Source organism: Zingiber officinale, chromosome 6B, assembly GCF_018446385.1.
Source record: "Zingiber officinale cultivar Zhangliang chromosome 6B, Zo_v1.1, whole genome shotgun sequence".
Taxonomy (NCBI): Eukaryota; Viridiplantae; Streptophyta; class Magnoliopsida; order Zingiberales; family Zingiberaceae; genus Zingiber; species Zingiber officinale.
The window spans coordinates 90,895,168-90,922,437 of record NC_055996.1 but is presented as its reverse complement, the minus strand read 5'-3'; the positions used below and the strand labels follow the sequence as shown (position 1 = coordinate 90,922,437).

Genomic DNA, 27,270 nt, shown 5'->3' with positions numbered 1-27,270 from the left:
TCAACACCCAAGACGTTTGAAAAATAAAGGAAAACCTACAGATCCACCACTTTAGCCTAATTTTAACAACGATCAGAAATTACATGAAAATAACACGGATCCACTAAGAACTAAAGCCTATTTTGAACGAGGAAGGTCATACCCTGCAAGCAGTCGCAGTTCTCTGCCTCCTTCCTGACCACATCAAGCACCGAGTCAATGAGCTCAGCACCCTCCGTGTAATGCCCTTTGGCCCAATTGTTACCAGCACCGGACTGGCCGAAGACGAAGTTATCCGGTCTAAAAACCTGGCCAAAGGACCCAGATTGGACGGAATCCATAGTTCCAGGTTCAAGATCCATGAGCACCGCGCGAGGGACGTAGCGCCCACCGCTGGCCTCATTGTAATAGACGTTGATCCTCTCAAGCTGGAGGTCCGAATCGCCGGTGTACTTCCCAGTGCCGTCGATGCCGTGCTCGTCGCAGATTACCTCCCAAAACTTGGCCCCGATCTGGTTCCCGCACTGCCCACCCTGCATGTGAAGGATCTCTCTCATCTTCGCTCCTCCGCTTTTCAAAAATTAGGGTTCTGGATCCCGGCGAGAGAAGGAGACCAATAAACTGGAGGCGGAGACAGGTAGAGGAGCGAGTGAAAGCTTCATATCGGACGCCACTATATAGTACCGCTTCCTACCTCCTCAACACTCCTTGCAGGTGATAAGATTCTATGGATTTATTCATTATAGAATAAAATTTATTTGAATAAATCCATTATATATTGTCACATATAATAGATTTATTCAAATAAATTTTTTAACTTTATTTTCTTTTTAAAGTAAGTTTTAGATTTTTTTTTATTTTAGATAAGTTTTAATAAGATATTTTCTCTTGAAAATATATTTTTATTTTATTTTTTTTAGACCTTTTCTTTTGAGAAGGTAGTTTAGGTTTCTATTTAAAGAGACGTTATATAACGTTGGAAGACAAGTAATTTTCCTTTTAATTAATCAATTTCGTTTGATTATTGGAGGTTGATCCCCTCGAAGTAATCACCCTGTCCCTGTTTTCCCTTTCTCTTTCGATTTTTTCACATGATAGGCCCCCGGTTCCTATCAACAGGCTTCTTGGAATCTTGGACAAGAGTCACTTACAATTAAAACGACAATCTTATTCGTCATCCAAATCTACATATAAATTTCTCCCCAACCCTCCACCCTCCACCCTCCAATGGCCCCCCGGCGCCATAGCAGCGTGACCCAGACACAATCGAGGACGACTCAATCCCAGACACAATCGATAACGACTCAATCCCAGACACAATCGACGACGACTCAATCCCAAACACAATCGACGACGACTCAATCCCAGAAACAATCGACGACGACAACACAGAAGACGACGGCGGCAGCGACGACGACGAGGACGAAAAAGCAGACCCAGTCGCAGACTATGCATATTCAAACCTAGGAGACGACGCCAACGCCTCCCTCAGCCTCCGACTCAGACTTGGAGGTGCATATCAATGGCTAGGTACAGAACGGTCTTTGCGGGGGAAGATGATAGGTTCTTAATGTTTTTTTGTATTTCGATAAAAAAGAATCCTCTGTGAAATGGCTTCTTGAATGTTTTCTGTAGTCTGGTAAAAAAGATTTCTTGAATGTCTTCGTAATTGATATTTGCGAGTTATGAGTAAGAGAGAACTAGTAGGGACATAAGAGAGATCAACTGAAGCGGAGAACAGTCGGTAGGAGAAGAAAGTGTTTGGTGGGGAGAGGCCGAGGTGAGCAGAAGAAGCCGAGTCAGCGGTCACCGACGGCACCGGGAGCAACAAGAACGGAAGAAGACTTGAGAAATGCCAATTAAGTATTCGTTTGGAGCAAGGACTAGGTTTTCGTAATTTTTATTGTAATAAATTATTAATTTTTATTAATTTTATAATTTGTTTAGAAAAAAAGAAAATAAAATAAAATTACCCTAAAGAAATTTAATTGGACGAAAATAAAAGAAATAAATTAAGGCAACTAATTTTCGTAAACAAATGAATATAATTTCGATGACGATGAAATAATTAAGTTTTTTACTGAAATTTAGTATATGCAAGCTCATACATAAAATAGAGAGGAGAAGCCTTTTTATTTGTTATTCGAAATGATGGTAGAGTTCGAGAGGTTTCACTGCAAGACCAGCATCCACATGAACGTCTGTTTTTGAGCATGATACAATTATGAAAACAAAATGAAAAGACAGAAAAAAAAAAAAAAAAATAACCAAAAAGTCAGAAAATTCCTTTGAAGAACCAAAAAGTCAGAAAATTCCTTTGAAACTTTAGTATCGTTAAAAGTTAAAACAAGTACGTTAGAATGCAATTATAGGAAAAAATAAATAAATAAATAAATAAAAATAATAATAATAATAATAATAATAACAAGGAATTACAAGAGACTAAAGCCAGTTCAAAGTGCAAAAAGCTTCTGTTAACTCAGGAATTGATGTTGTGTGTGTAACAATTGATAATGTAGTATTCGATACATACAAACCAGAGTTTCATAATCCTTCTCGTGTTTTTCCGTTACTATGGCTGCTGGACATATACTAATAATTACATCAAATCAGAACTTAAGCCACCGATGAAAGTCAGGTTTGACTCGAGGGGCGTTTGAATGATGATAATGGCTATGCTACAAAGTTGACTAAACCTGCAGCAGGAGCATTAATAGAAGTGTATGGAACAGTTCTGCCCGTGATAATTTGTTCACTTGCAAGAAAGTTCATGCATTAGTTTAGATCTTAACTAGAACTGGAATCAACTGGTTGAACCGACAGCAGAGTTTGGTTTCCGATGGATAACGAAATGGTCAACAAGACGCACAGATTTGAGTGGGTTTGCACCATAAGCCGACCTCCATTTGCTGGGAAACTTTCTGACATGGCTCAGTTGTAGTGGCTGTTTTGCTTCGGCATCCCAATATGGATCTAACTCCCAGTCCTTCGGAACCTAATGGAAAGAGGAAGAACCTGAGGTTACACCAGGTATATTGGATAAACATCAATATATAACCTCTGAAGAAACACTACTTATAGATGTTTATCATACGGAAGAAAGCATGTGGATTGTGAGAATAGAGATCTGCAAGCATCTTCGGATGAAGAAAACCAACAATGGAAGTCATTATTGAAGCAAATTAGGATAACTTCCTGTTCACAGATTTGGAGAATGGTTACTTAATCTATAATCTGTGATATAGATTTGCATAAAATTCAATGATGAGGTAACTGTTGATGCGGGTAACACTAACGGTCTAACCCAGTTTTTGATGAATGACAAATAGGTTAAGTTAGTTGTGTTGTTGTCTGACACTTTGATCAAGTGTGCAGGAAAAATCCAGACAGGTCGACGGGCTGACCGGATGTCTGGCACAAAGTCCAGCTAGGTCGACGGGCTGACCGGATAGCTGGCGAGAAGTCCAAGCGGGTCGACAGGCAGACCGGACGCTTGGCGAGAAGTCCAGCTAGGTCGACGGGCTGACCGGATAGCTGGCGAGAAGTCCAAGCGGGTCGACGGGCTGACCGGACGCTTGGCGAGAAGTCCAGACGGGTCGACGGGCTGGCCGGACGTCTGGCAGGTAAGTAAGGTAAGTCACTGGAGGGGAGTGACCGTGAGGACGCGTTCCCGGGAAGGGGACATTAGGCGTCGATCCGGCTTAGATCCATTTCGGATGTCTAAGTCGAGATCGTGACTAGATTCCGGTCTCGGAAAGACGGAATCTAAGTCATACTCTTTTTATCCATCTGTTGAACTTTAACTGTGCTAACAATCTGTCTTACAGGATGTATATTTGCCTCGGACTAACTTTGTTTTGCAGGAAAAGGGAGTTTTCTGGAACAAGGTGGTCCGGGCGTCCGGAAGGCAAACTCTATCCAGCCAAGTCGTCGCCACGTGGAGCATCTCGGTTTGAGCAGTTACGTCACATTCCAGGCGCCCGGAAGGAATCCAGGCGCCCGGAACAGCATATAAAAGAAGCCCCAGGCAGGAGCTTCAGAATCAATCAATTAAGCTGAGAACTCTTCTACTGCTGGTCTTGTTGCTCGACGTTCAGTGCGACGCCAACAAAGCTCCGACACTACGCTCTGTTCTTTTCCCTTTTTGTCGGTATTTGTTTTCAGTTTTCATTAGCATTCTCTGTACGGTTCTTTTGTAATCATCATTTCGAATTGCTAGTGATTGCCCAACGAAAATGGTCAAGGACCACGGGCCTTCGAGTAGGAGTCGTCACAGGCTCCGAACGAAGTAAAATCATTGTGTCTATTTTACTTTTCCGCTGCGTTTATACTCGATATTTTCGAATCGATATTCACCCCCCCCCCCCTCTATCGAATCTAACGGTCCTACAAGTGGTATCAGAGCAGGTACCGCTCTGATTTGGTGCAACCACCAATCAGACTGGGGGTGATTTTTTTTTGTTTTCAGTTTTACACTCAAAACTTGTTTATCATTTTTTTTGCAACATCAATCTAGATTTTTCTACTATTTTTCTCTTCCCGCACTACTAATCCAAGACCAAGTCTTGGGATATTTTTTCGGTTATTTACCTGTGCACAGAATGTCCCAACAAGAAGGATTTAGCACAGTGCGACCTCCACTCTTCAACGGGGACGACTTCCCGTACTGGAAGAAGCGCATGGAGGTCTACCTCAAAACAGACTTCGACCAGTGGATGAGCATTACGAAACCCTACAAAATTCCAGTGGACAACGTCGGGAATCTAGTGGATCCTGAAGACTGGACAGCAGATCTGAAGAAAAAAGCATCAACAGAAAATAAAGCGATCAACACTCTACAGTGCAGATTGACAAGAGAAGAACTGAACAGGGTCGGTCCACACAAAAACGCTAAAGAGCTATGGGACAAGTTGATCGAACTGCACGAGGGAACGAGCGACGCTAAGGTAACAAAACGAGACCTGCTTTTAAATAAAATTTTTAACATAAAAATGCAGGAAGGAGAAACAGCGAATCAACTACACGCGAGGATCAAGGACATCCTCAATGGGCTTCATGCAATAGGCCACCAGATGGAGAACAGAGACTTAATAAGGTACGCATTAAACGTCTTTCCACGTAATAGTTTGTGGGCATCAATAGTGGATGCCTACAAAATTTCTAAGAATCTTTCTAACTTAAAATTAGATGAGCTTTTCTGTGAATTAGAATTACACGAACAAACTAATGCTGGAGCCGAGAAAGGTATAGCTCTATTTGCAGGTTCCTCTAAAGAAAAGAAAAGCAAGCCTGAATTTGAAGAGGAATCTGACCAAGACTCCGAAGACGAATAACACCTGGTGAACTTGGTAAGAAAAATGTTCACCAGGAGAAAGAGGAGCTTCAGCAAAAAGGACCTTCAAAAGATCAGCTCTCCCTCAGAACAAAAGAACGTGACTTGCTACGGCTGCAATAAAAAGGGACACTACAAGAACGAATGTCCAAAACTGAAGCTCGACAAACCGAAGCCAACCAAAAAGAAGGCACTCAAAGCAACGTGGGACGACTCCTCGGACGAATCAGAAGAAGAAGAACAGAAACATCAGAGCCACCTCGCACTGATGGCTCGCGAAGCCGAAACAGAAGACGAGTCGGAAGATGAAGACGGGTCTGAACCCGAAACAAGCCACGAGTCCGTACTCGTTTCCGAATGCTCGAATGAGGTATATTTTAATTTAAACAAAAATTTTTTTAGAATCATCTCCTGTTTAAATAGTAAATTAACTAAAGTAGAAAATAAAAACAAATCACTTCTTGAGGAAAATCAAAACCTCAAAGAACAATTAAAAAATTCGAATCCAACTCAAGATCTAACACTTGAGGAGGAAAATCTATCATTAAAAAATGAGGTTAAAAATTTAAAAGAAATGCTAGAAAAATTTACAACAAGATCAAAAAATTTAGACTTAATCCTAAATAATCAAAAAGCATGTTATAATAAAACCGGACTAGGATATAAGTCGAATTCAAATAAAACCTTCAACTCATTAATAACCCAATACAAATCAACCAATCTAGCTTGGGTTCCGAAAGCGTGTCTGACCACGCAAATAGGACTTAATCAATATTATATACCTAAAGAAAAAATACATTATATAAAATTGAATAAACCAAACCAAAATCCAAAATATAAACCTAAATCAAATTCAAAATCTAAACAGTTTAAAAATCAACAAAATTATCACCAAGTTAACCATAACTATAAAAAGAATCGACACAAACCTAAAACCAAAATTTAAATTAATAGCCAATAATTCAGGGGGAGGCTCCAGAATAGCTGGCACCTCAACCGACAGGGTAACCCAAAACTAACTAACCCGGTAATTAGAATTTGAGGCCAAGTTTAACTTGACTCAGTACTCGTGAAGTTTTGGATGATAGACGTTAGGAAACTTGGGCATCGCATGTCTAGAAAGATATGGCTCGATCCGGTGCATTTGCGGAACTAACCGAAGCTACCCTAAAACGAATCCTAACCAGTTAGACCAAGATTTAGTACTAAGTTCCGTGTATAGGACTATTCGAAAAACCTCGAAAGGTTGGTTACTTCTAATGATGTCCTTGTGACTCACCAAGCTTAGAAGTTTATCCGAAAAATGCCTATTTGTGGAAACCAAAGCTAAGTCTGAATCTAACACAAGTTAAACCAAAACTCTGTAATCAAACCAATTTCATCTCACAAAATCATAGGATTCCCTGATTGATAATATAGATCGGGTGAGATGAATAAGGCTTAAATTTTAAAGTCAAAATTTCAATTTTAAACTTAAAAACTAATTTCAAATTTTAACTTTAAACTTAAAAATCAATTTCAAAATTTTAATTTTAAACTTAATTTCAAATCTTAATTTTAAACTTAAAAATTAATTTCAAATTTTAATTTTAAACTTAAAAATTAATTTCAAAATTTTAATTTTAAACTTAATTTCAAAATTTTAATTTTAAATTTAAAAATTAATTTCAAAATTTTAATTTTTAAACTTAAAAATTAATTTCAAAATTTTAATTTTAAAACTTAAAAATTTTTAAACTTAAAAATTAATTTCAAAATTTTAATTTTAAACTTAATTTCAAAATTTTAACTTTAATTTAATTTCAAAATTTTAATTTTAATTTCAATTTTTTTAAAAAAATTCAGTTTCAAAATATTTAATTCAAAATTTTTATTTTAAAACTTAACTCCAAAACCTAAAAAAAAAATACAGTCAAAAACCAGGGGCGGGCGCCCTTGGTATTCCCCTCCGGGGCGCCCGGAAGGGGATCCGGGCGCCCGGAGTCCCCTATAAATAAGGGGCAGCAGGCGCCCCCAATCTTTGCACCACTAATTCTCACTTTTGCCAAGGTTCACTTCGAACCTCAGTGCGAAAGTACTCTAAATCAAAATTTTCTTGCGGTGAAGACGCTGTTGCGATTCAACCGAGGTCGTCAGATTTGTCGATGGCTCCTCGGTAAAAAATTCTTCCCCTCCCTAAAAATTTTTTTATTAGAATTTGGTCTCTTATTTTGTTTCTTAGAATGTTTTATTATATATATATAGTAGGAAACGAACAAATACTGATGCTGGACCCTCCAATGCTAGTACAGACCCTAGGTTCCCCACAGACGAACTTAGGATTAAGTTTGAATCAACTATCTATAATGCCATTAGGACTGCCTGCATAGATAGATCTTTCTTTCTAGTGTCATGTCCCTCCGTTTTAGAGGTTATAGACCACTATAACTTAAAGAACCTTGTCGAATGTACCAGTCCAATAAACATAAGTCTGTGTGCCGAATTTTGCAATAACCTAGTGAAAGTAGACGATCTCACCTATACCACTAGGGCAGCAGATATCATATTTTCCCCTACTACTATCCGAGAGTTCTTAGAGTTACGTCCATCTACTTGTTCTTTTTGTGTTATCCTCCCGTGGATCTACCATTCGGAGATCCCTACTCATATTACTCTCGGTACGATTTATTCGTATTTTTCGAGGAGAGCGAGATCCCACTGTGACACAGTTTAGGTCGGTAGAGTCCAGGACTACGCTCTTTATAGGGTGTTAGTCCTTTGCATTTTACCACCGACTACCGGAACATCGTTGTGATGCGCCCATTTCATTCGTTCTTACTCTCTTAGTCATGGGTTAGATATTGACATCACCCTCATATCTTCTCCACCATTATCTACTTGGCTGGACGATAGGCGAGTCCACATGCCATTTTGTCACATTCTGCCTATATGTCCTCTTTGCACATTGATGTCACTAGAGGAGACATTGCCCATATATCGAGTTCGATGTTATAGCGGCTCGGAACCCTAGCTGGTGTCCGGATAGATAGGGATGACGGGAATATGTTTTGGCGGAGGGGGGCACAACACCCACAGGTGGACGAGTTCATGCTCGCACTATTTTCGAGGAAGCCCCACCGGCTCCACCACCGCCCCCTCGAGCACCACGACACGCTCCCCACACTCTAGCCGGACTAGAGAGAGCTATGCGAGTCTCCAGCAGGAGAACTCCGATTTTCATCGAGACATACGGCGAGAGGTTGCCGAGTCACCCGACACACTGAGCTGATGGCACTTCTTCGATCCTTGGGATCTGGACCACCCCGTTCATCATCTCAGTAGCTTTAGTTATGACCTACTTCTGTAGTTACACTACTTGTAAAATATTTTGGATTTATCTAGTGATATTTCAGACCTACATTGATTATGTTCTATCTCGGTAGCCTAGGAATTTTAAATTTCAAAATTGTTTTCAAAAATCACTCTTTTAACTTATAAGTTAAAACTGTATGTTTTCAAAACTTTCCATTTTTAGATTTTCAAAAACAGCTTTGGCCTTAGACTAGTTTTGAATCCTTAGAAAGCATGTACCCATAGGTCTAGTTTTTGAGCATCTCATCAACACCTTAGGTTTACCTTGCTTGTGTTTGACAAACATAGAAAGGGGTGAGATGCATAGGCCAATTGTCTGAACTTAAGATGCTTATTTCAGTGCATCAGCATAAGTCTGAACGTTAAATACAACTCAGATATTAATCAGATTAAGTTGATCAATCAAGTCAACTTAATCTGACTAACCAAATGAAAGCTACTATCTTCTGATAGTCAGTTAGTACCTAATTGGTTAGACAGCTGGTTAAATTTAAGTATCAAGTTCAGGGGAAGAACTAACTCAAATTTTGTGTGTTTGAAAAATGCCTTTTAAAACCTAACCTATGTTTGAACATTGATTTACAAAAGTTAAATTTAACTAAGTATTTGAAAAATGTGAAAGTTTAATCCCACCCAATTTTCAAACATGATTTGAAAAGTTAACTATTTCCAAATTTAGTCTTTATCAAATTAGCCTTAAAAATTAATTTTGGCAAAAATTTTACTTCTTGAAAAATTATTTAATTTTTGCTTTGTTTTGAAAAATCGAAGTTGAAAATTTTACCTTTTTGAAAAGTAAATGTTACTTAAACATAAAAAGTAAATTTGAAAAACCTATTTTGAAAATTTCTACACGCTTGAAAAGTTAAACTTGATTAACTTTAAATTTATACTTTTCAAAATTCAACTTGTCTCCCCCAAGTCAATTTGACTATTTTTTTAACTTGGTGATAAAAATTGTACTTTTATCTTTTTTGAACCAAACTTAGATATGTTTCAAAATTTGATTACCTTTTACAGTAACTCTTCACTATGATTGTTTACCCTTGCTTATTTTTGATGAATGCCAAAGGGGGAGGGTTAGGTGGTTAAGTTAGCTAAATCAATTTAAAAATACAAACTAACTTTAAAACCACATAAATGTATGTTGTTTCTTGCATATGTTTTCACTAACTTAACCAGGTTGTCATTCCATCAAAAAGGGGGAGATTGTTGGTGCGGGTAGCACTAACGGTCTAACCCAGGTTTTGATGAATGACAAATAGGTTAAGTTAGTTGTGTTGTTGTCTGACACTTTGATCAAGTGTGCAGAAAAAGTCCAGACAGGTCGACGGGCTGACCGGATGTCTGGCACAAAGTCCAGCTAGGTCGACGGGCTGACCGGATAGCTGGCGAGAAGTCCAAGCGGGTCAACGGGCTGACCGGACGCTTGGCGAGAAGTCCAAGCGGGTCGACGGGCTGACCGGACGCTAGGCGAGAAGTCCAAGCGGGTCGACGGGCTGACCGGACGCTTGGCGAGAAGTCCAGACGGGTCGACGGGCTGGCCGGACGTCTGGCAGGTAAGTAAGGTAAGTCACTGGAGGGGAGTGACTGTGAGGACGCGTTCCCGGGAAGGGGACATTAGGCGTCGATCCGGCTTAGATCCATTTCGGATGTCTAAGTCGAGATCGTGACTAGATTCCGGTCTCGGAAAGACGGAATCTAAGTCATACTCTTTTTATCCATCTGTTGAACTTTAACTGTGCTAACAATCTGTTTTACAGGATGTATATTTGCCTCGGACTAACTTTGTTTTGCAGGAAAAGGGAGTTTTCTGGAACAAGGTGGTCCGGGCGCCCGGAGGGGATCCGGGCGCCCGGAGGTCCGGGCGCCCGGAAGGCGAATTCTATCCAGCCAAGTCGTCGCCACGTGGAGCATCTCGGTTTGAGCAGTTACGTCACATTCCAGGCGCCCGGAAGGAATCCAGGCGCCCGGAAGGAATCCAGGCGCCCGGAACAGCATATAAAAGAAGCCCCAGGCAGGAGCTTCAGAATCAATCAATCAAGCTGAGAACTCTTCTACTGCTGGTCTTGCTGCTCGACGTTCAGTGCGACGCCAACAAAGCTCCGACACTACGCTCCGTTCTTTTCCCTTTTTGTCGGTATTTGTTTTCAGTTTTCATTAGCATTCCCTGTACGGTTCTTTTGTAATCATCATTTCGAATTGCTAGTGATTGCCCAACGAAAGTGGTCAAGGACCACGGGCCTTCGAGTAGGAGTCGTCACAGGCTCCGAACGAAGTAAAACCATTGTGTCTATTTTACTTTTCCGCTGCGTTTATACTCGATATTTTCGAATCGATATTCACCCCCCCCCCCTCTATCGAATCTAACGGTCCTACAGTAACGTCAGCATCAGTGCTACGTTCTCGTGGAAGAAACTTGGGCTCATAGAAGACACGACAAAGGCGGAAGACCCTCATGGAAAGGGGAAGGCACTCCTGACTCCAGCAAAAGGAATTTGTCCTGATGAATGGACACAACTAAATCAAAAGATGCTTGCATCTCGTGCAGAAGGGTCTCATACTCTCATCCACGCCAAAGATGCTCAGGCTCACAAAAGATGGTCGCGATGAAGGTAGAATCGCGGAAGGACTCATCCAGTGGCATAGTATTGAGTAGTGCACACCATACATTGATATACATTCCAAAAAAATAAACATGACCTAAGCATATCAATAGATTTAGCAGGCATTGAACATTGACAAATGGAGTCAAAGAGCCAGCTAAAATTAATAAGCAAGAACTAATATATTGTTTTGAGGGTATATGAGTGTTTAAAATTAGTATAATAATTACCAGCCTGCTATAACTTGATCATGTATGAAGTTATGTCTTTTTTTTAGAAAAGTGAATGCTGTATTCCAAAGTAAGCTAATGAGAAAATTATTACCTTATCAACAGCAAGAGTGAAGACTTCAAGGTCGCCAGTCGCAGTTATATGAAAACGAGTAAATGCTTTGCAATTCACAATCCGAAGGGAAGAGAAAGCTTCATCAAAATGAATATGAAACCAATTGATGCATACATACAAATAGCTTCCAAATATCAGAGAGACAACTGGAGTAGAGAGGACCCAGGAGTATAGAAACACTGAAGCATAGTAGATGATAGCACCACCCCGTGGAAGTATCTCAATACCTTTTCTGCAGATGTTACTTCTGCTAACAGCCATAACCTGTGAAGGAAAAAAAACTACTAATGGTAAAGCAACTAGTCAACTGAATTTAAAAAATGTACAGAAATTTGATCACCTCAGGAACATCAAAAGCTGACATAAGATACTTTATACAGGCAGGATAAAGTCCAAATGTCCATTGTTCAATACGAGCCCGCAGCCCACTCGGGTCAGGAAAATGCTCACTTTCCATGGATCTATACCATTCATAAAGTGTGTGATAGCCTGATAGAGGCAAATGGCATCTTAGGTACTTTAAGGATAAGCCAAATAGCCAATATCAGCTGAAATATCACAAACATTGATACTGGAGGCTAAAAAATTACAGTAATCTGGGCAAAAATCTAGTAAAGAAGTTTTATAATTATTGTTGTTGGATTTATCCATGTTTTTGCAAGTGGGTATAAGACAACTCAGGTACTTTAAGGATAAGCCATTATCAGCTGAAATATCACAAAAACGATAAGGCTAAAAAATACAGCAACCTGAGCAAAGTTCTAATAAAGAAACCTTATATTTTATCAAAAATAATAAAGAAACCTTATAAGTTATAACTATTGTTGTAGGATTTATCCATGTTTTCACAGGTGGGAAATATTCAGTGTACTGGTATGTAAAACCCAACAACGTGTCAGGAATATCATCAAATCAGTATTTCAAAACATTCCATACAGCTACAAATTGTGAGACTTGGCTGCCTCGTAATAGTGGATTGATTGAACTTGTAGACCTCAAGAAGTCTGCAACTTCCATGTATCATTACCTCAAAGTAGATCTCTCACACACTAAAACTTTTACAAGTTACCTTCAACATCAATGTTTGCTTTTTTCAATATTTTATCTTTGCAGACACTTTTAATTTTTGTCCTACAAATTCAATTCCAAGCTGAAATGAAAAATATTAAGAGTTGCATTTGGCTGAGACAGCCAACATCAGATTTGTCTAAACCCTTGCGTCTAACTTGCCAACTCTAAACTTCAGCACCTCTATCATTTTAGGTCATCTTAGAATTTGATCTTAGTCTTAAAGGGGAGTCATACAATAAATTTGTTAATAATAAACTTTATACTTAACATATAATGTTGACTATTTGACAATAAGGCATTGTCAGACTTACCCTACTAGAATCGTCATAAGAAGTATAAGTGGCTTTGCTTTCATAACAACTTCCATAAAAGTTATTGAACTTTCTGAAGACATGTGTAGGATGCAAAAAGGCTCCACCACAGCCGTTTACAAGCAAATGTTCCACATAAACAGGTTTGCCTGATGGAATTGAAGAATGGCGCATATAATGGTGTAAATCTCCAGCCATTCGAAGTTTACATCTTCCTTTCAGGTAGTCCTTTATCAGATGAGAGACATTTTTCCCAGTGACATCATTCCAGTACCAATCAAGAAGCCAACTTGGTTCATGAGTAATAATAATTAGACAGTCATTCTCTCCCACCTGTAGATTTGCTACTCGGAAAATCTAGAGGTTTCACTGTACAAAAATTTTTACAAAGGTCTGAACATTTTCCTAGCTATCATGTGTTCTTTTAAATTAAATTTTGGATCGCTTGCGGAACTTAACACGTTTGATCCAAAACTTAATATATTCGTTCTTTTAGGTTTTGACTTGGGTCTCCTGCGGAACTTAACACGTTCGACCCAAATCACCTTAAGTTATTAATTCCATTAAATATTAATTTCAATAATTGGTTCCCAGTACTGACATGGCGAGGCACATGGCCTTCTTGGATATGGGAGCAACCACCACCGACTAGACAAAATCTTTTATGGAAAGCTAATATTTAATTTCCTAAAATAACTTTAGGTTAACCGAAAAGAACAATCAAATCACAGGGAAAAGAAAAAATAAAAGAACACAACATCGAAAAACATATTCGAAATACTAGAATCGCATGCCTCTTGTATTTGGTATTATTTTCAAAAAATAACTAGTATGATGCGGAAAGAAAAATTACTAGTTATACCTTTTAGAAAGACCTCTTGATCTTCTACCGTATTCCTCTTCTAACCTCGGACGTTGTGTGGACAACGATCTTCCGAGATGAGAACCACCAAGCACCTTCTTCTTCCTTGCAAATTTCGGCCATCAAAACTTCTTCTAGGATGAAGAGGTTCGGCCACCACCACCATGCTCCAAGGGATGCTAGAAAAGAGGCTTCTTTTCTCTCCTTCTTCTCCTTCTTAGATCCGGCCACCAAAGCTATCTCCACCATGAGAAAGTTTCGGCCACACAAAGGAGAGGAGAGAAAACAAAGGGCCGGCCACACCCAAGGAAGAAAAGAGGGAGAAAAATATAATAGAGTCATTCGCCTTGAAGCCTCCTCTACCCCCTCTTTTATAATCCTTGGTCTTGACAAATAAGGAAAATTTAATAAAAACTTCCTTAATTCTTTTGTCAATGAAAAAGAAAATTTATTTAATTAAAATAATTTTTCCTTTTCAAATTTCAATGGTCGGCCACAACAATAAACTTCCAAGCAAATAAAATTTTAAACACCAATTAAAACTTCCTTATTTGCTTCCGGAAATTTATAAAATTTCTCTAATAATTTTATCCCTTCATGATTGGTTTATAAAAAAGAAATTTAATAAATTAAAATCTTTCTTTTAACATGTAGATAAAAAGAAAGTTATCTCTAAAAATTAAAATCTCTTTTAATCTACAAATAAGGAAAGATATCAAATCTTTTCTTAATCTTTTGTAGAAACTTATAAAAGAGAATATTTAATTTTAAACTCTCTTTTAAATCATGAACATAGTTAAAAAGGAAAGTTTTCTTAAAATTTAAAATCCTCCTTTAAACAACAAATAAGGAAAGATTTCAAATTTTAAACTCTCTTTTAAACATGTATATAATTTACAAATAAGGAAAGTTTTTACCAAAAAATTAAAACCATCCTTTTAAACTACAAATAAGGAAAGAGATTAATCTCTTCTCTTAATCTTTTGTAGAAAGTTATAAAAGGAAATTTTTAATTTTTAAACTCTCTTTTAAAATCATAATATCCACATAAAAAATAATTTTAATAAAAATCCTTTTTAATATTCTAGTGGCCGGCCACCTACATGGCTCATCCACTTGGTCTTGGCCGGCCCTAGCTTGGGTTCCAAGCTAGCTTGGCCGGCCCCATTGGATGGGTAAGAAGATGGGTATGCGGTGAGTATAAATCTCTATATACTAGAGGCTACGATAGGGACCGAGAGGAGGAATTGGTTTTGGTCTTCCGATGAAAATAAGCATCCCGTGTTCGCCCCGAACACACAACTTAATTTTATCAATAATAATTCATTCCACTAGAGAATTATTATTGAACTACCGCACCAATCCCAAATTACATTTTGGGCTCCTTCTTATTATGAGTGTGTTAGTCTCCCTGTGTTTAAGATGTCGAATGCCCACTAATTAAGTGAGTTACTGACAACTCATTTAATTAATATCTTAATCCAAGAGTAGTACCACTCAACTTTATCATCATGTCGGACTAAGTCCACCTGCAGGGTTTAACATGACAATCCTTATGAGCTCCTCTTGGGACATTCTCAACCTAGATCACTAGGACACAGTTTCCTTCTATAATCAATAACACACACTATAAGTGATATCATTTCCCAACTTATCGGGCTTATTGATTTATCGAACTAAATCTCACCCATTGATAAATTAAAGAAATAAATATCAAATATATGTGCTTGTTATTATATTAGGATTAAGAGCACACACTTCCATAATAACTGAGGTCTTTGTTCCTTTATAAAGTCAGTATAAAAGGAACGACCTCAAATGGTCCTACTCAATACACTCTAAGTGTACTAGTATAATTATATAGTTAAGATAAACTAATACCTAATTACACTACGACCTTCCAATGGTTTGTTCCTTTCCATCTTGGTCGTGAGCTACTGTTTATAATTTATAAGGAACCGATAACATGATCTTCTGTATATGACACCACACACCATGTTATCTACAATATAAATTAATTGAGCAACTACATTTATCATAAATGTAGACATTTGACCAATGTGATTCTTATTTCTAGATAAATGTTTATACCAAAAGCTAGACTTTTAGTATACACTCTAACAAGATTTTCCATCATTGACTACAAATGTTTGCAAGAAATAGCTTACAAAGCACTAGATGAAAGTGAAACAGGATCAGGAAAAGAAAAGTAAGAAAAATCACCATGACAAACAGGTTCACAGAATCACCATTGTGGTTGCATTGCACATTTCACTTGAACCTACAAACATTAACTACACAGACAGAATCACCAGGATCCAGGGGAATTATATTCCTTGTTACAATATTAGTTATTATTATGAGTTGGTATGTATTTTTGTGTAATTAGCAGGCTGCTCTATAGTTATTGCTTCATTATTTAAGTATAGCCAACAAACAAAAAATATTGTCATTTCATGAAGTTTTAACTTTGAGGACATTAAACCAGTGATAATTGCAAACACATACAATATCAACCAATAGAGACACTAAGCAACCTTCTTCTGGCATAATTCTGTGAAAAACTTGAACTGATAGACATCAATATCTCCATGCAGAGCCTGGTCAAGACCAAATATCCACCACCCTTTGGGAAGTTCCAGAGCAAAATAACTCTTCTTCTGTGGAAGAAACCACCCACCCAACCAGCTTTTATGGCATATGTACCTCATAAAAGTATGAAGTCCATAAAACCAATCAGTAGAATGATTAACGGATCATGGTATCAATACCTCTTAAATTATTAACTTGGTGCTCTTGCTCAACAAGATTGCAATCCAAACTAATTCAATAAAAAAAAAAAAATAACCCGGTGCACGAAGCTCCAGCTATGCGGGGTCTCGGGGAAGGATCCATTGTACGCAACCTTATCCTACTTTTTGCAAGAGACTGTTTTTAGGATTCGAACCCGTGACCTTTTGGACACAAAGCAATAACTTTACCGTTGCGCCGAGACTCCCCTTCAATCCAAACTAATTCAATACGAGCAAAAATTAAAAAGTTTATCCTGAACATCCTCAAGTAGAATTTATAGTAAATGACTACTGACCATGATTGCCAGGAATTATAAAACATTGAGGCCCATCATATTTGCTTAGTTCAGACACCCCATACGGAAGCTCTGGCTTATTTACTGCAATATGTTCAGGTTTGTACCAGGACGGAGACTGAAGAGCATCTTCAAAAGGACAGAAAAAGCGTCTCTCATATGTATGTATATGCTGAAGGGTTTGGGTACCTATTGACAACCAAAACAAACAAATCCTGAAAGCAACCTCTTCATCTGAAATAATAAAATTCAATAAAATTATCTTTGAACAAGAAGTATATCATATAACAGGAGCAATTAGCTTGATGCAACGAGTTCAAAGAACATGACAACTACTACACTATGTTTTACATGTAAAATGTTTACTGAATATTTTCGGAAAGCTGGTGTAGACTGTGAATGACTATAACAAAATAACAAGGAGACAGATTCCTTGAGAAAAATCCAAGCTCGAAAAATAATGAAAATTACCACATCAATTGATTAGTCTGATTATAGTGAAATATATACCAGAATCCTCACGGAAAATGTAATTAAAAGTAAAGCAGCAGACACAAATAGAACTATCTGTCATCAGATAGATAGGTAAATATTCACCACAAAGTAAATTATAAATAGAAAAGATCAAATTAAATATAATTCTTTTAGTCAAGGCCACAGTTGTCTCCAAACATTTTTTGTAAAAAAATAAATAAATTTATAAAACATATTCTTCTTTTATTCAACAAGAGCAAGATAACAAGGAATCTTACGCAAGGTCTCCTCCAATAAGAAGCAATTTCCCACGTGAAAGAGAACGATTACAAAGTTACAGATACCATGAGGTCAAACACAGTCTTAAATAAATCAGCTGATGTTCTGAAGACATAAATAACAAAGCAAATCAGCAATACTCTCAACATTCAACTTGGCCTCTGTAGATAGTTCAGAATTTTAACTAGCTAACAACCTACCCTGAATACCATGGAACCATCTCCAAGAAATCAGGTTTCATTTGTTTTTTCAACTTCTCATATTCAGATAAGGGCGAAGTATGTGTAAGAGCCCATCTATGAGATCTCAGCCAAAGTTAGAAGGGAGAATAAGAATTGGTTGTCAAAAGGAAAATGATATAATAAAAATAATTGTGCATAAACAAATTGAGAACCACCTTCAACAGTTCTATCAGCATACTCTAGTAATTATATAATGCAAAAAAATAAGTTGAGTATCTCAAGCTTTATGACACCACTTTTTACAGTAAAACTAGGAAAACTAAATACTGAAAAAATGTGTACCCTGTTGATCGTTCCACTTCCATCACATAATGAGCCATGTACAGACCCATAAATGTTGCCCACAATGAAAATATGGGAGATATTTCATCAGAAAGGCCAGGACATGATCCATTGCATGCTAGCTGAATATGAAGATCTTAAAATTTTAACGGCCACAAAAAATTAGAAATAAAAAAAAATTAAATATCAATATGATGTGGATAAAATATGTTACCTCCCCATAGATGACCCATTTAGAAAAAAGAGGATAGTCACTCGCAGTTCCTACGGGAGCAAACCAAGTAGAACAAATCTGGTCCTTAAACTCATTCATTCGAATGAACTTCGATATCCAAGAATTTGTATCTTGTTTCTTCCACAATAGGAGGGAAAACCAACTTGAACTCTTCCTATCTAAATGTTTTTCTGTAACAATGGCTATGTTTCCACAGTGACTATAGAATACACAGCAAGCAATGCTGATGACCTGCACTATAACAGAAACAGGAAGATAGCCACACATTTTAGTAGAACATGCATAGATTCAAATATGTGGATCAGTTAAAGCACTCACTGTACAGTTCTGGGTGATGGGCAGTAATTCTGGTTGTTTTCTTGCCACACGAGAAACAAGACCCATATACCAAAGGCCAAGAAATATGATGTGAAACAAAATAAGAAAACCAACAGAAGAGATGAAACTTGTCAGAAACAGAGGAAGATTCATCCGCAAATCCACTCCCATAGATTGGAAACTTGGGAGATGATATAATGCCGCAACAAAGATCCATGAGATATACCTGCAGCAATAGAATGTGCAATCAACTCATAAATCTACTTGACTATTATAGCATGGATCTAAGGCCCTAGTTGCGGACTTCAGTGATTTAGTTACAAGTATTTCCTGTGCAGTAAGATAAAGAATATAAAGGAGAAGTAAATTTCAGGGGACAACAATCTGTAAATTTGGATCAAGTTCTTGAACGAATCAAAATATTGTAAAGTTCATCATGATCTTGGGTCGCCTACAAAGTTGGACCATATGAATTCTTGGACCACCATGGGTTGTTGGCTTGTTGCTGGTTTTCTTAGACTGCTCATGAATGATTAAAGAGCACAAGAATCTCAACGAACTTAAGGTTCCCATACAGAGATGATGCCAAAAAAAAAAAATCCAGGCTGCACCATTCATATTTAGTGTTGTCAGCTAGTTGAATTCGTGTCCTGCACTTCTGCAAAAGATCTCTGTGGGTCCATAGAATTTAGCTCCTGTAAACTTCTGAAGCATCATGATTGTTGAGCTGAAAGAACATTCTAAAGTAGAGGTTGCTTTAATCATATCTTGATGCCATTTGTGCCATTTGTGCCACTTGCATTTGCTGAGCAAATGCTTGCATTTCATCAATGTCCTCTGGTTCTCTACTGGTTGAAAAACTATAATTATCCTCACTGCTTATGAGCTTTCAGGAATATATCTCAAGCTTGGAACAGCATCGGAAGGAAAGATTGCTCTAGTTATGAATTGCATGCCACTTCCAGATGATTTGGTGATCTTGGAACATCATTTACTCGGGAAACAAACTGTTTGCAAGCTTTTCTCAGATTCTCTTTTACTTGGGACAGCTCCCTGTTTTGAGCTGTGAGGGCATCCAATTCATCAACCAGCCTTAAAATAGTGTCGCTCTTAAAGCGATGTGCATTGCTGTTGAGTAAATTCAACCATGACCTCTCAGAAAAGGCATGGATGTCGATCTCCTGAAGAATGTCCAAGCAAGAAAAGGCAGCCGGGTGGTCTTCTTCCACTAGTTTCATGCAAAATCTTTCCTTGACAATAGGTATTGGCGGCACCCTTTCAAAGCGAACCAAATGCTTCCATGTTGACTCAAGCACCAGTACCTGAATTCAAAGGGATAATATATTTAAGCAAGAAAAAAGAAAAGAAAAAGTAAGCTTCAGTAGTTGTATAAGAAAGATCAGCTAAGAATACAGCCATAGTATCTCCTGAGTGTGTCTCAAGCTCTTGATTTAAATAATAAAGTAGATTTCCATTTTTCCACTATAGGGTCCAAAACCTAAATTTAGATTGAAAGACAGAAATAAGTATTTGGAAAAGGTAAGATAGGAGAGCCAGCTGCTCATGCTAAATTTAGGCTTCATGTAGCTTCATCTGACTCCCTAGAAATAATCAAAGTTGCCTTGGCGGTTGATAAAGTAAAACTAGAACTGTTAACTAGTAAAACAAGAGACATATTCAAATGCAAGCTTTATCTTGCTATCACATGCATCATCGGGAGATGATGATTATTCTACCTAGATATGAAGATGGAAGTTCTAAAGTTTGAATGAAATACTTGCATATGAAACAATAACTGAGGCTACTAGAGAACTCAGCATTGAAATAGGACAGCATTTTCCATTACTTGAGAGAATGATGAGTTTATTGCATTAGAAATTACCTTCCCAGCCCTGAACGCATCAAGCACCATGCGCATATGCCTTTTTGTGTTGAAGTGAAACCCTTGGTTTAGCATTTGTCTATAAACATTCTCAAAATCATCCCACTTCTGTCTTTGAGCATAAGCCTCAATCATGGTATTGAATGTAAAGTTATCAGGAACAACTCTTTGACTCAAGCCATCATTGTTGACATTCTGATAACCACCAGCCAATATTTTCTGAAACAGATCTTTTGCTTCTTCAAGCATCCCATGACCTAAGTATGACTTCAACATTATGTTACAATATTTGGCAAACAAAATTTATGCATTTGGTTAAAGACAAATGCTCCATTCTCAATGCTTCCAGAGTCTATACAGGTTTGAATCAATCCAGTATATGTTACAACCAAAGGTTTCTTTGCAACCTTGCATATTTTCTTTATCTGCAAAAGAGATATAAATGGCCAAATGATTTAATCAATATTGCAACCTTGCATATCTTATTTAACAGCAATAAAGATAGAAATGATTAAAAGTGTTTTGCAACAATTGAGCAAGTAGGTTGTAGGAATCAATTACATGGCCACAAACCATCTTTTTAACCAATAACATATTCACTCAGTTATCAGGAATATTTTTTGAGAAAATAGTTGAATATTATTCTAAGAGTATACTAGGTGTGGCCCCTAGGAACAATTCCAAAATCTCCAATATAGTTCCTAATTCAAGAGACCTACCAATTTAGTTAAGAAAAATCAAGTAACATTACATTTTTTTTTTAAATTTTCGTGCAAAATATAAGGGACTATTTATTTATTTTTTAGATCCTTAAATCTATCTCATGAGAACAATAAAGAGCCTTCCACTAACATTTTCAGTTCTAGGGAGGATGGGTTGAGATTTATGGATAACTCGAAAGCTTTGATGGCTTCCAACTGTTATGTGTAACTAAAGTTATGAAGGGAGAAATGCACCACTAGAAGAAAAAGTTGGAATATCAACACAAAAACTGGTCAAAGATAAAAACCTGGAGTAAAGCTTCTTGACACCTCCCTGAGCTGCAGAGACAGCGTGCTAGATCATAATAAAGACTGGCTGTGCCTATAATTCCACGCTTTTCCATGTCTTGCACTGCTGCTACAGTTTCATCAATTTTACCTTCTCTCCATAGAGCATTTACAAGAACTGCAGCCAACATAAGGGTGATACATATTGAGTAACCAAATCTTGGGATTGATAGAATGTATAAATATGTGAAAAAAATGGCAAACCAGCAATTATAGTCAATAAAGATCTTTTACCAGCAGAACCTATGTTACCTTTGTAATTCAGAGCTCCAGGTACTGATGTTTTCTCAACTTTCCTAAAAAACTCATGCACTAGGCTGTACTTGCCACATGCCAGCATCACCTGTTAATAAAAAGTAAAATGCGTTGTGCTCCATTAAAGGGTCATAAATAACACAACGGACAGCTGAAATGAGTAGAAAGTCAAAATTTATCTTTAGGTATTACTGTATGGATGATGGGAAATTATCTAAGAATTAACATCTGATACAAGACTATATTTTACTAACAGATTTTCCTTTTTAACCTAGCAGGCAATAGATCAGGAACAAAAATGTAAAAGCTAATTCAGAGAGAAAATTTGGTCAATAAAATGGGCTATTGGCAAGATCCATATATTAACAATATGAAAAGAGCAAGAAATTTGAGACAAATGCAGCGATAACTTGAACAAAATAGGCAGTTACTAGAACTTACAAATAAGACTAAAGAAAACAACGTAATGAGAGTTCTAAGGTGAGAACTAGATTGCTAAGAAATTCTAAAATTCAGAAAAACAAATTCCTTGAAGAAGATGAATTGAGCTATCTGATTTTTAAATCAGAAAACGCCCAAACTGTATATGGTGAAATTTACAGACATTCTTTTAATAACTTAATCAAGATAAACATCACATGCTAAACTTACCGAGGAGAGAAAGAAGAGAGACTAGATTCTAATAAGTTAACCAAACATGCAAAGTAAATATCCTACAAAAACAAATAAGAATTTACACCACTCAGGAACTCACTAACTGTGGAGCATTGTTTATAATTCACTTCCTAGGTTAAAATAACTACAACTCAATTTGTGGCCATTTGCAGGTTTTTTCCTACTTAAATTCCTGATAAATTGAATTGTATTTTAGTCTATTAAAAAAATGAAACAACGAGACTGATCATGATGAACTGTACTACGAGTTCCTACATTTCACATATGATGATTCCTATAACACAATTCTATCCCGGGTAAGGATTCCAGCAAAATGAGAGAGCTACAGAGACCTCCATGATGAGCCCATAGGTTGTGTTTGAAGGCTTTATACCCCGCTGTTTCAGCTGTTGTAGAACCCAAAATGCTCCTTCCCATTGTTTCTGCGTAACACAAGCATTCAAAACCTACAATTGAGAAAGGCATGGAATTATTAGTTAGCTGTAGCAAGCAACAAGGCACTTCTAACTATCTTATACTAAACTGCACGAGGAGTTGGAAGTCTGTTAAAACACAAGAGAGAGCCCAATGCAACCCAAATGCCAAGACACTTATGTGGGGAACTCTTAGTATTTAAACATATTTGAGAGCCCCCATTCTTAGAATGTGGAAGTAAAAGGTTGGTGGTTCTCTCTCTCTCTCTCACTCCCACTCCTAAAATATGTCCCCTTAGGCTCAATTTCATTTTTAAAGGTGAGAGCCTGACTCTTATACCATGTTAGAGCTAAAGAGAAAGATCAATCCAGCATTAATGTCAAGGCACTTAGGTGAGGACCTCTTGGTATTCAAACACAGTTTAAAAAGCACATTTTAAGGATGTGGAGGTTATCCTCTCTGTGTCACTCCCACTCCTCTTTACAGAGTCTCTAACACTATCACACTTTATTTTTTAACAGTAGAATACTAACTGCATTGTAGACAACAAGGTCTGGTTCAAGGCGTGGATCCCACTTCTGAAGAGGGCCCAAGTTGAACTTCTTTTCTGGAACAACTTGCATGCAATCCATGACATCAAATAGTTCCTTCATGAGTCCTGCTTGGCCCAGTGTAACAGCAATACAATGGTAAGCTGCAAGATCAGGGTACGAAGATAACCCTTGCTGCACAGAATTTTAAACATAGTCAACACAGTTGTAACTTCAAAGTGAGAATCATAACTCTAAAGTGAATAGATCACAAAACTAAGATCATTACACGCATAGCTTGGAATATGTTGAGTGCTTCAATAGGTCTCTTTGCCTTCCCAAGCACATCGAGGACAGATGTGTAAACATATCTGTAATAAAGGATCGTAAATATATATACAAAAATAAACAAATTTTCAATTCCAAATCAGCAGAAATGTTGAAAAAATAATCTCTAGTGTGAGATGACACAAATGAGAAGAAAATGTCAGGTAAGGAATGTGGCATGCAAAATACAATAATAATTCAAAATTTTAAACTTTTTTAGGAACAATTCATATATAGACCTGCTCTTAAGTGACTTAAATCTCTTTCGGGACTGAAACCATTCAACAACTTGTAGTACCCTTCTCCAGTTCCCATGTGTGCCCAATATCTAAACAATCCTCAAGATTGAATGATCTGTGAATTTAATCCTGGCATTGTGAATCATCTTAGAAAACTTCCATTGAGGTATATTTATATCAGCTGCATTTAACCTGTGACAAAATATCATATGGATTAACAATTGACTATTTAAATCATAAAAGAAAGACAAAAATTCCAAATACTAAAAGTAAGACAAATCCAATAATCAGAATGTATCGACAAAGAGAGATAAACAAACGTACTAAGAAACACAATCCTTAGTGGAAATCGTTTAATGAACAGACTGTACATTTGAAGACATAATGCATTTACTAATTAGCCTAGCCAAGCCAAACCAAGCCAAGCCAAGCCTGGACGAGCCAAGCTTGCATCAGAACTGCTATATGTCAGCTGGTGTCCCTCAAGTGGTGGATACTAATGCTGTGTTGTCATAGGGAAAAGATTTTCATTTGGTGAGTGGATCCTTCAAGGAGCCTTATGGTCTATTGGAAAGTAATATTCCTATGGAGGTGGTACCAAAGTAGATCTTGCTTGGTTTGCTCTCATTGGTGCAGCCAGAAATACAACACCACAATTGCAGTTGATCAACAAGGCCATATTGAGTAGATAGAATTGTATGAGCAAAGAAAGATAGAAGTATGTTCAATGATAGGGCAGAGCTGGAACTCTTGACTGATATGCAAGATGAAGTTGCACAAGAAAGCAACACCAAGAGTTATGCAAAATTAGAATAAATGAAAGCATGTTTATGTCATGGAATACTGATTTGAACAAGTAGCAAGCAATAAACATCGTCGTGCAATAAAAAAAGGAAAATTGGACATTCATGGCTTACTGCTTTGCTAGGGTCTGTATCCTCTCTTCCAATTCCATCCGCAATACCCTTGGTCTGTTTCTGACATCAGTGAACACCTCAAAAGTCTTAAATGCAGCTCTGTCCTCAGAATCGAAGCAATCAGAATCTCTAGAAAAATTGCTGGTGTCCAAATTAGCATCACTGAGCATCTTACTTGTATTCGAACCATTAGCATTCATGCCAGAATTCCAGTTTTGCCTATCATGCCCATCATGCTTCTTTGACAAAGAAAATTTGTTCCTCTTCACTATTTGCTCTTTGCCATTATTTCGTTTCCCTACCCAACTATTGACATGCATATTCTGCCCATCATTTTCATCCTCAAGTTTGAACTCTTCTCCGCTTCTTCTCAATCTGGTATTAGTCAATCCATGATCCATTGTCAAATGGAGCTTGTGATTAGTAGTCATATTGGAACCAGGGCTGACATTGCTTGTATCACTTGCATAAAATTTCTTAGCATTTTGTTCCTTTTTTATCATCACGAATTCCTCTGACTTTCTCTGTATACTTTCTTCAGTAGAATCTATAACCTCTTTACAGAATTATTAATTACACACCCGTGCACAGTCTTTGCCACCTTACTATCTTTGGGATGATGGTCATTGATATAACTAATCTCGTGATCATCAATGCCTCCATTTAAATCATCATTACTTGACCATGGACTGTTTGATTCAGATAGTTCCCCACTTACAGGCTTTGAGCGTCTAGGGCGAGATTCACCCCCTGATGAATGGTAGTAGCTACTATGTTTGACACTATTTCCGTTGGAAGTTTCAAGTTTATCAACTCCTACTGTTTTCCTATTCTTTTGAGATATATCCATCTGTCTCTCAAAATGACTCACTTTTCTTTTAACAAAATAGTAGACATCTGCGTCTTCTCCTGTATCATTTAATTCGTCTTGCGAGTGAAATTTCCTCAAAGCTCTAGAATTACGATTACCATTGTTGTGTAGATTACTAGTATTGCCGTTTCTCCTTGGAGCTCCTTTCTGTAACAACCCTTCATCCAAACCTCGTTGGTCATCACTTTTATTCCTTTTTGATCCTGTAGCATCTTCCAAGTCCTTGGTCCTTACACGAACGGAAAATCTTTCACTCCTATTCGTTTTTTATCTTGTAGCATCTTCCAAGTCCTTATTCCTTCCACGAACGGCGAGTCTTACACTCCAAGAGCTATTTTCCACCGCATTTGGCCTCTGCTTTGAATCATCATTTCTATCTGAACGATGTTGCTGCTTCATTCTGAACGATTTCCCCTTATTCACCATTTGCTTCTTCGAGCCTTCCTCCTCGCCATCGCCCGTATGCCAACTCCTATCTGTCCTCACCGATTCCAAAACCTACACATAATCATCAAACGCGGGCGTAAACGTGAATTCCTTCTCAAGAAATCTACTGGAGACAGACAAGCTCCCCATATCCTCGGTTTCTAAAGCACAAAAAATTAGGCCTTTGGAACTTCCTCGGTCGAGATCCCGTCTTCTCCTCGCCATCCGAAGAACCGAAGCTCCGCCTAAGAAGCGTCTCGGCAGAATCGAAATCCCCTGAAACGAAGAAACATTCGACCAAGCATTCCTAGAAAAACTCCGGCAATCCCCTGAACCGAGGAGGTCAATTGGCCTGTTCGCCAACATCATCTCTTCCGGGATTTGCAGGAACAGCAGAGCGACGAACTAGCTTAGGGAATCATAGAAAGGGGAAAGGGATTGGCAAACGAAGATCATTTGACCTGCGAACTCGGGAGCATAAGGAAGGACAGGGGCTTCCACGCGCGCGATGGCTAAACCCTCAGCGGGGAGCTCGGGAAAAGGATAGAGCGGCCACGCCGTTTCTTACTCATCGTGGCGTAGCGGCTTGAGTCATCGGGCGCACTCCTTCGTCCGACCAGCCCATGGGCCTAAATCAGTCCGCCAAAATTTGAGCCCAAGGTATTGAAAGTCGAGGCACAAGGTTTCCACTTGTTCCTTACTGTTGCACATTTTCCCATTCGATATGTTGGTCACAAATTTACTATCTTGAATGGTGTTTCTTCTTTATCAGGCTCTCTATTTAACTAAACTCTTACTTTTTCTGCAGTTGGAACTGATGGAAAATTTTGGCGTTCGTCAGGTTTGAGGCATAACCACCAGAGCCTCATATATCTGTTGTTTCTGCCGAATGACGGCATGCTAATCTCAC

General features: G+C 37.9%; 1 protein-coding gene and 3 pseudogenes across 1 annotated transcript; all 4 read right to left on the bottom strand.

Annotated features, from left to right (window-relative positions):
- The window catches only part of LOC121993109, a 36,484-nt pseudogene extending 36,289 nt beyond the window's left edge, over nt 1-195 (bottom strand).
- LOC121991234 (tubulin beta chain-like) lies at nt 111-536 on the bottom strand. Its single transcript, XM_042545244.1, has one exon. The coding sequence runs from the start codon at nt 534-536 to the stop codon at nt 111-113; it is 426 nt and encodes a 141-aa protein (XP_042401178.1).
- A 1,917-nt stretch (nt 537-2,453) lies between these two features.
- LOC121991233 lies at nt 2,454-19,603 on the bottom strand (annotated as a pseudogene).
- Nucleotides 19,167-26,938, bottom strand: LOC121993103 (annotated as a pseudogene).
- Between the last annotated feature and the right edge of the window lie 332 nt (nt 26,939-27,270).

Excerpts from the sequence above, each read along its gene's own strand:
- LOC121991234 (XM_042545244.1), bottom strand. The coding sequence starts at position 536 with ATGAGAGAGATCCTTCACATGCAGGGTGGGCAGTGCGGGAACCAGATC.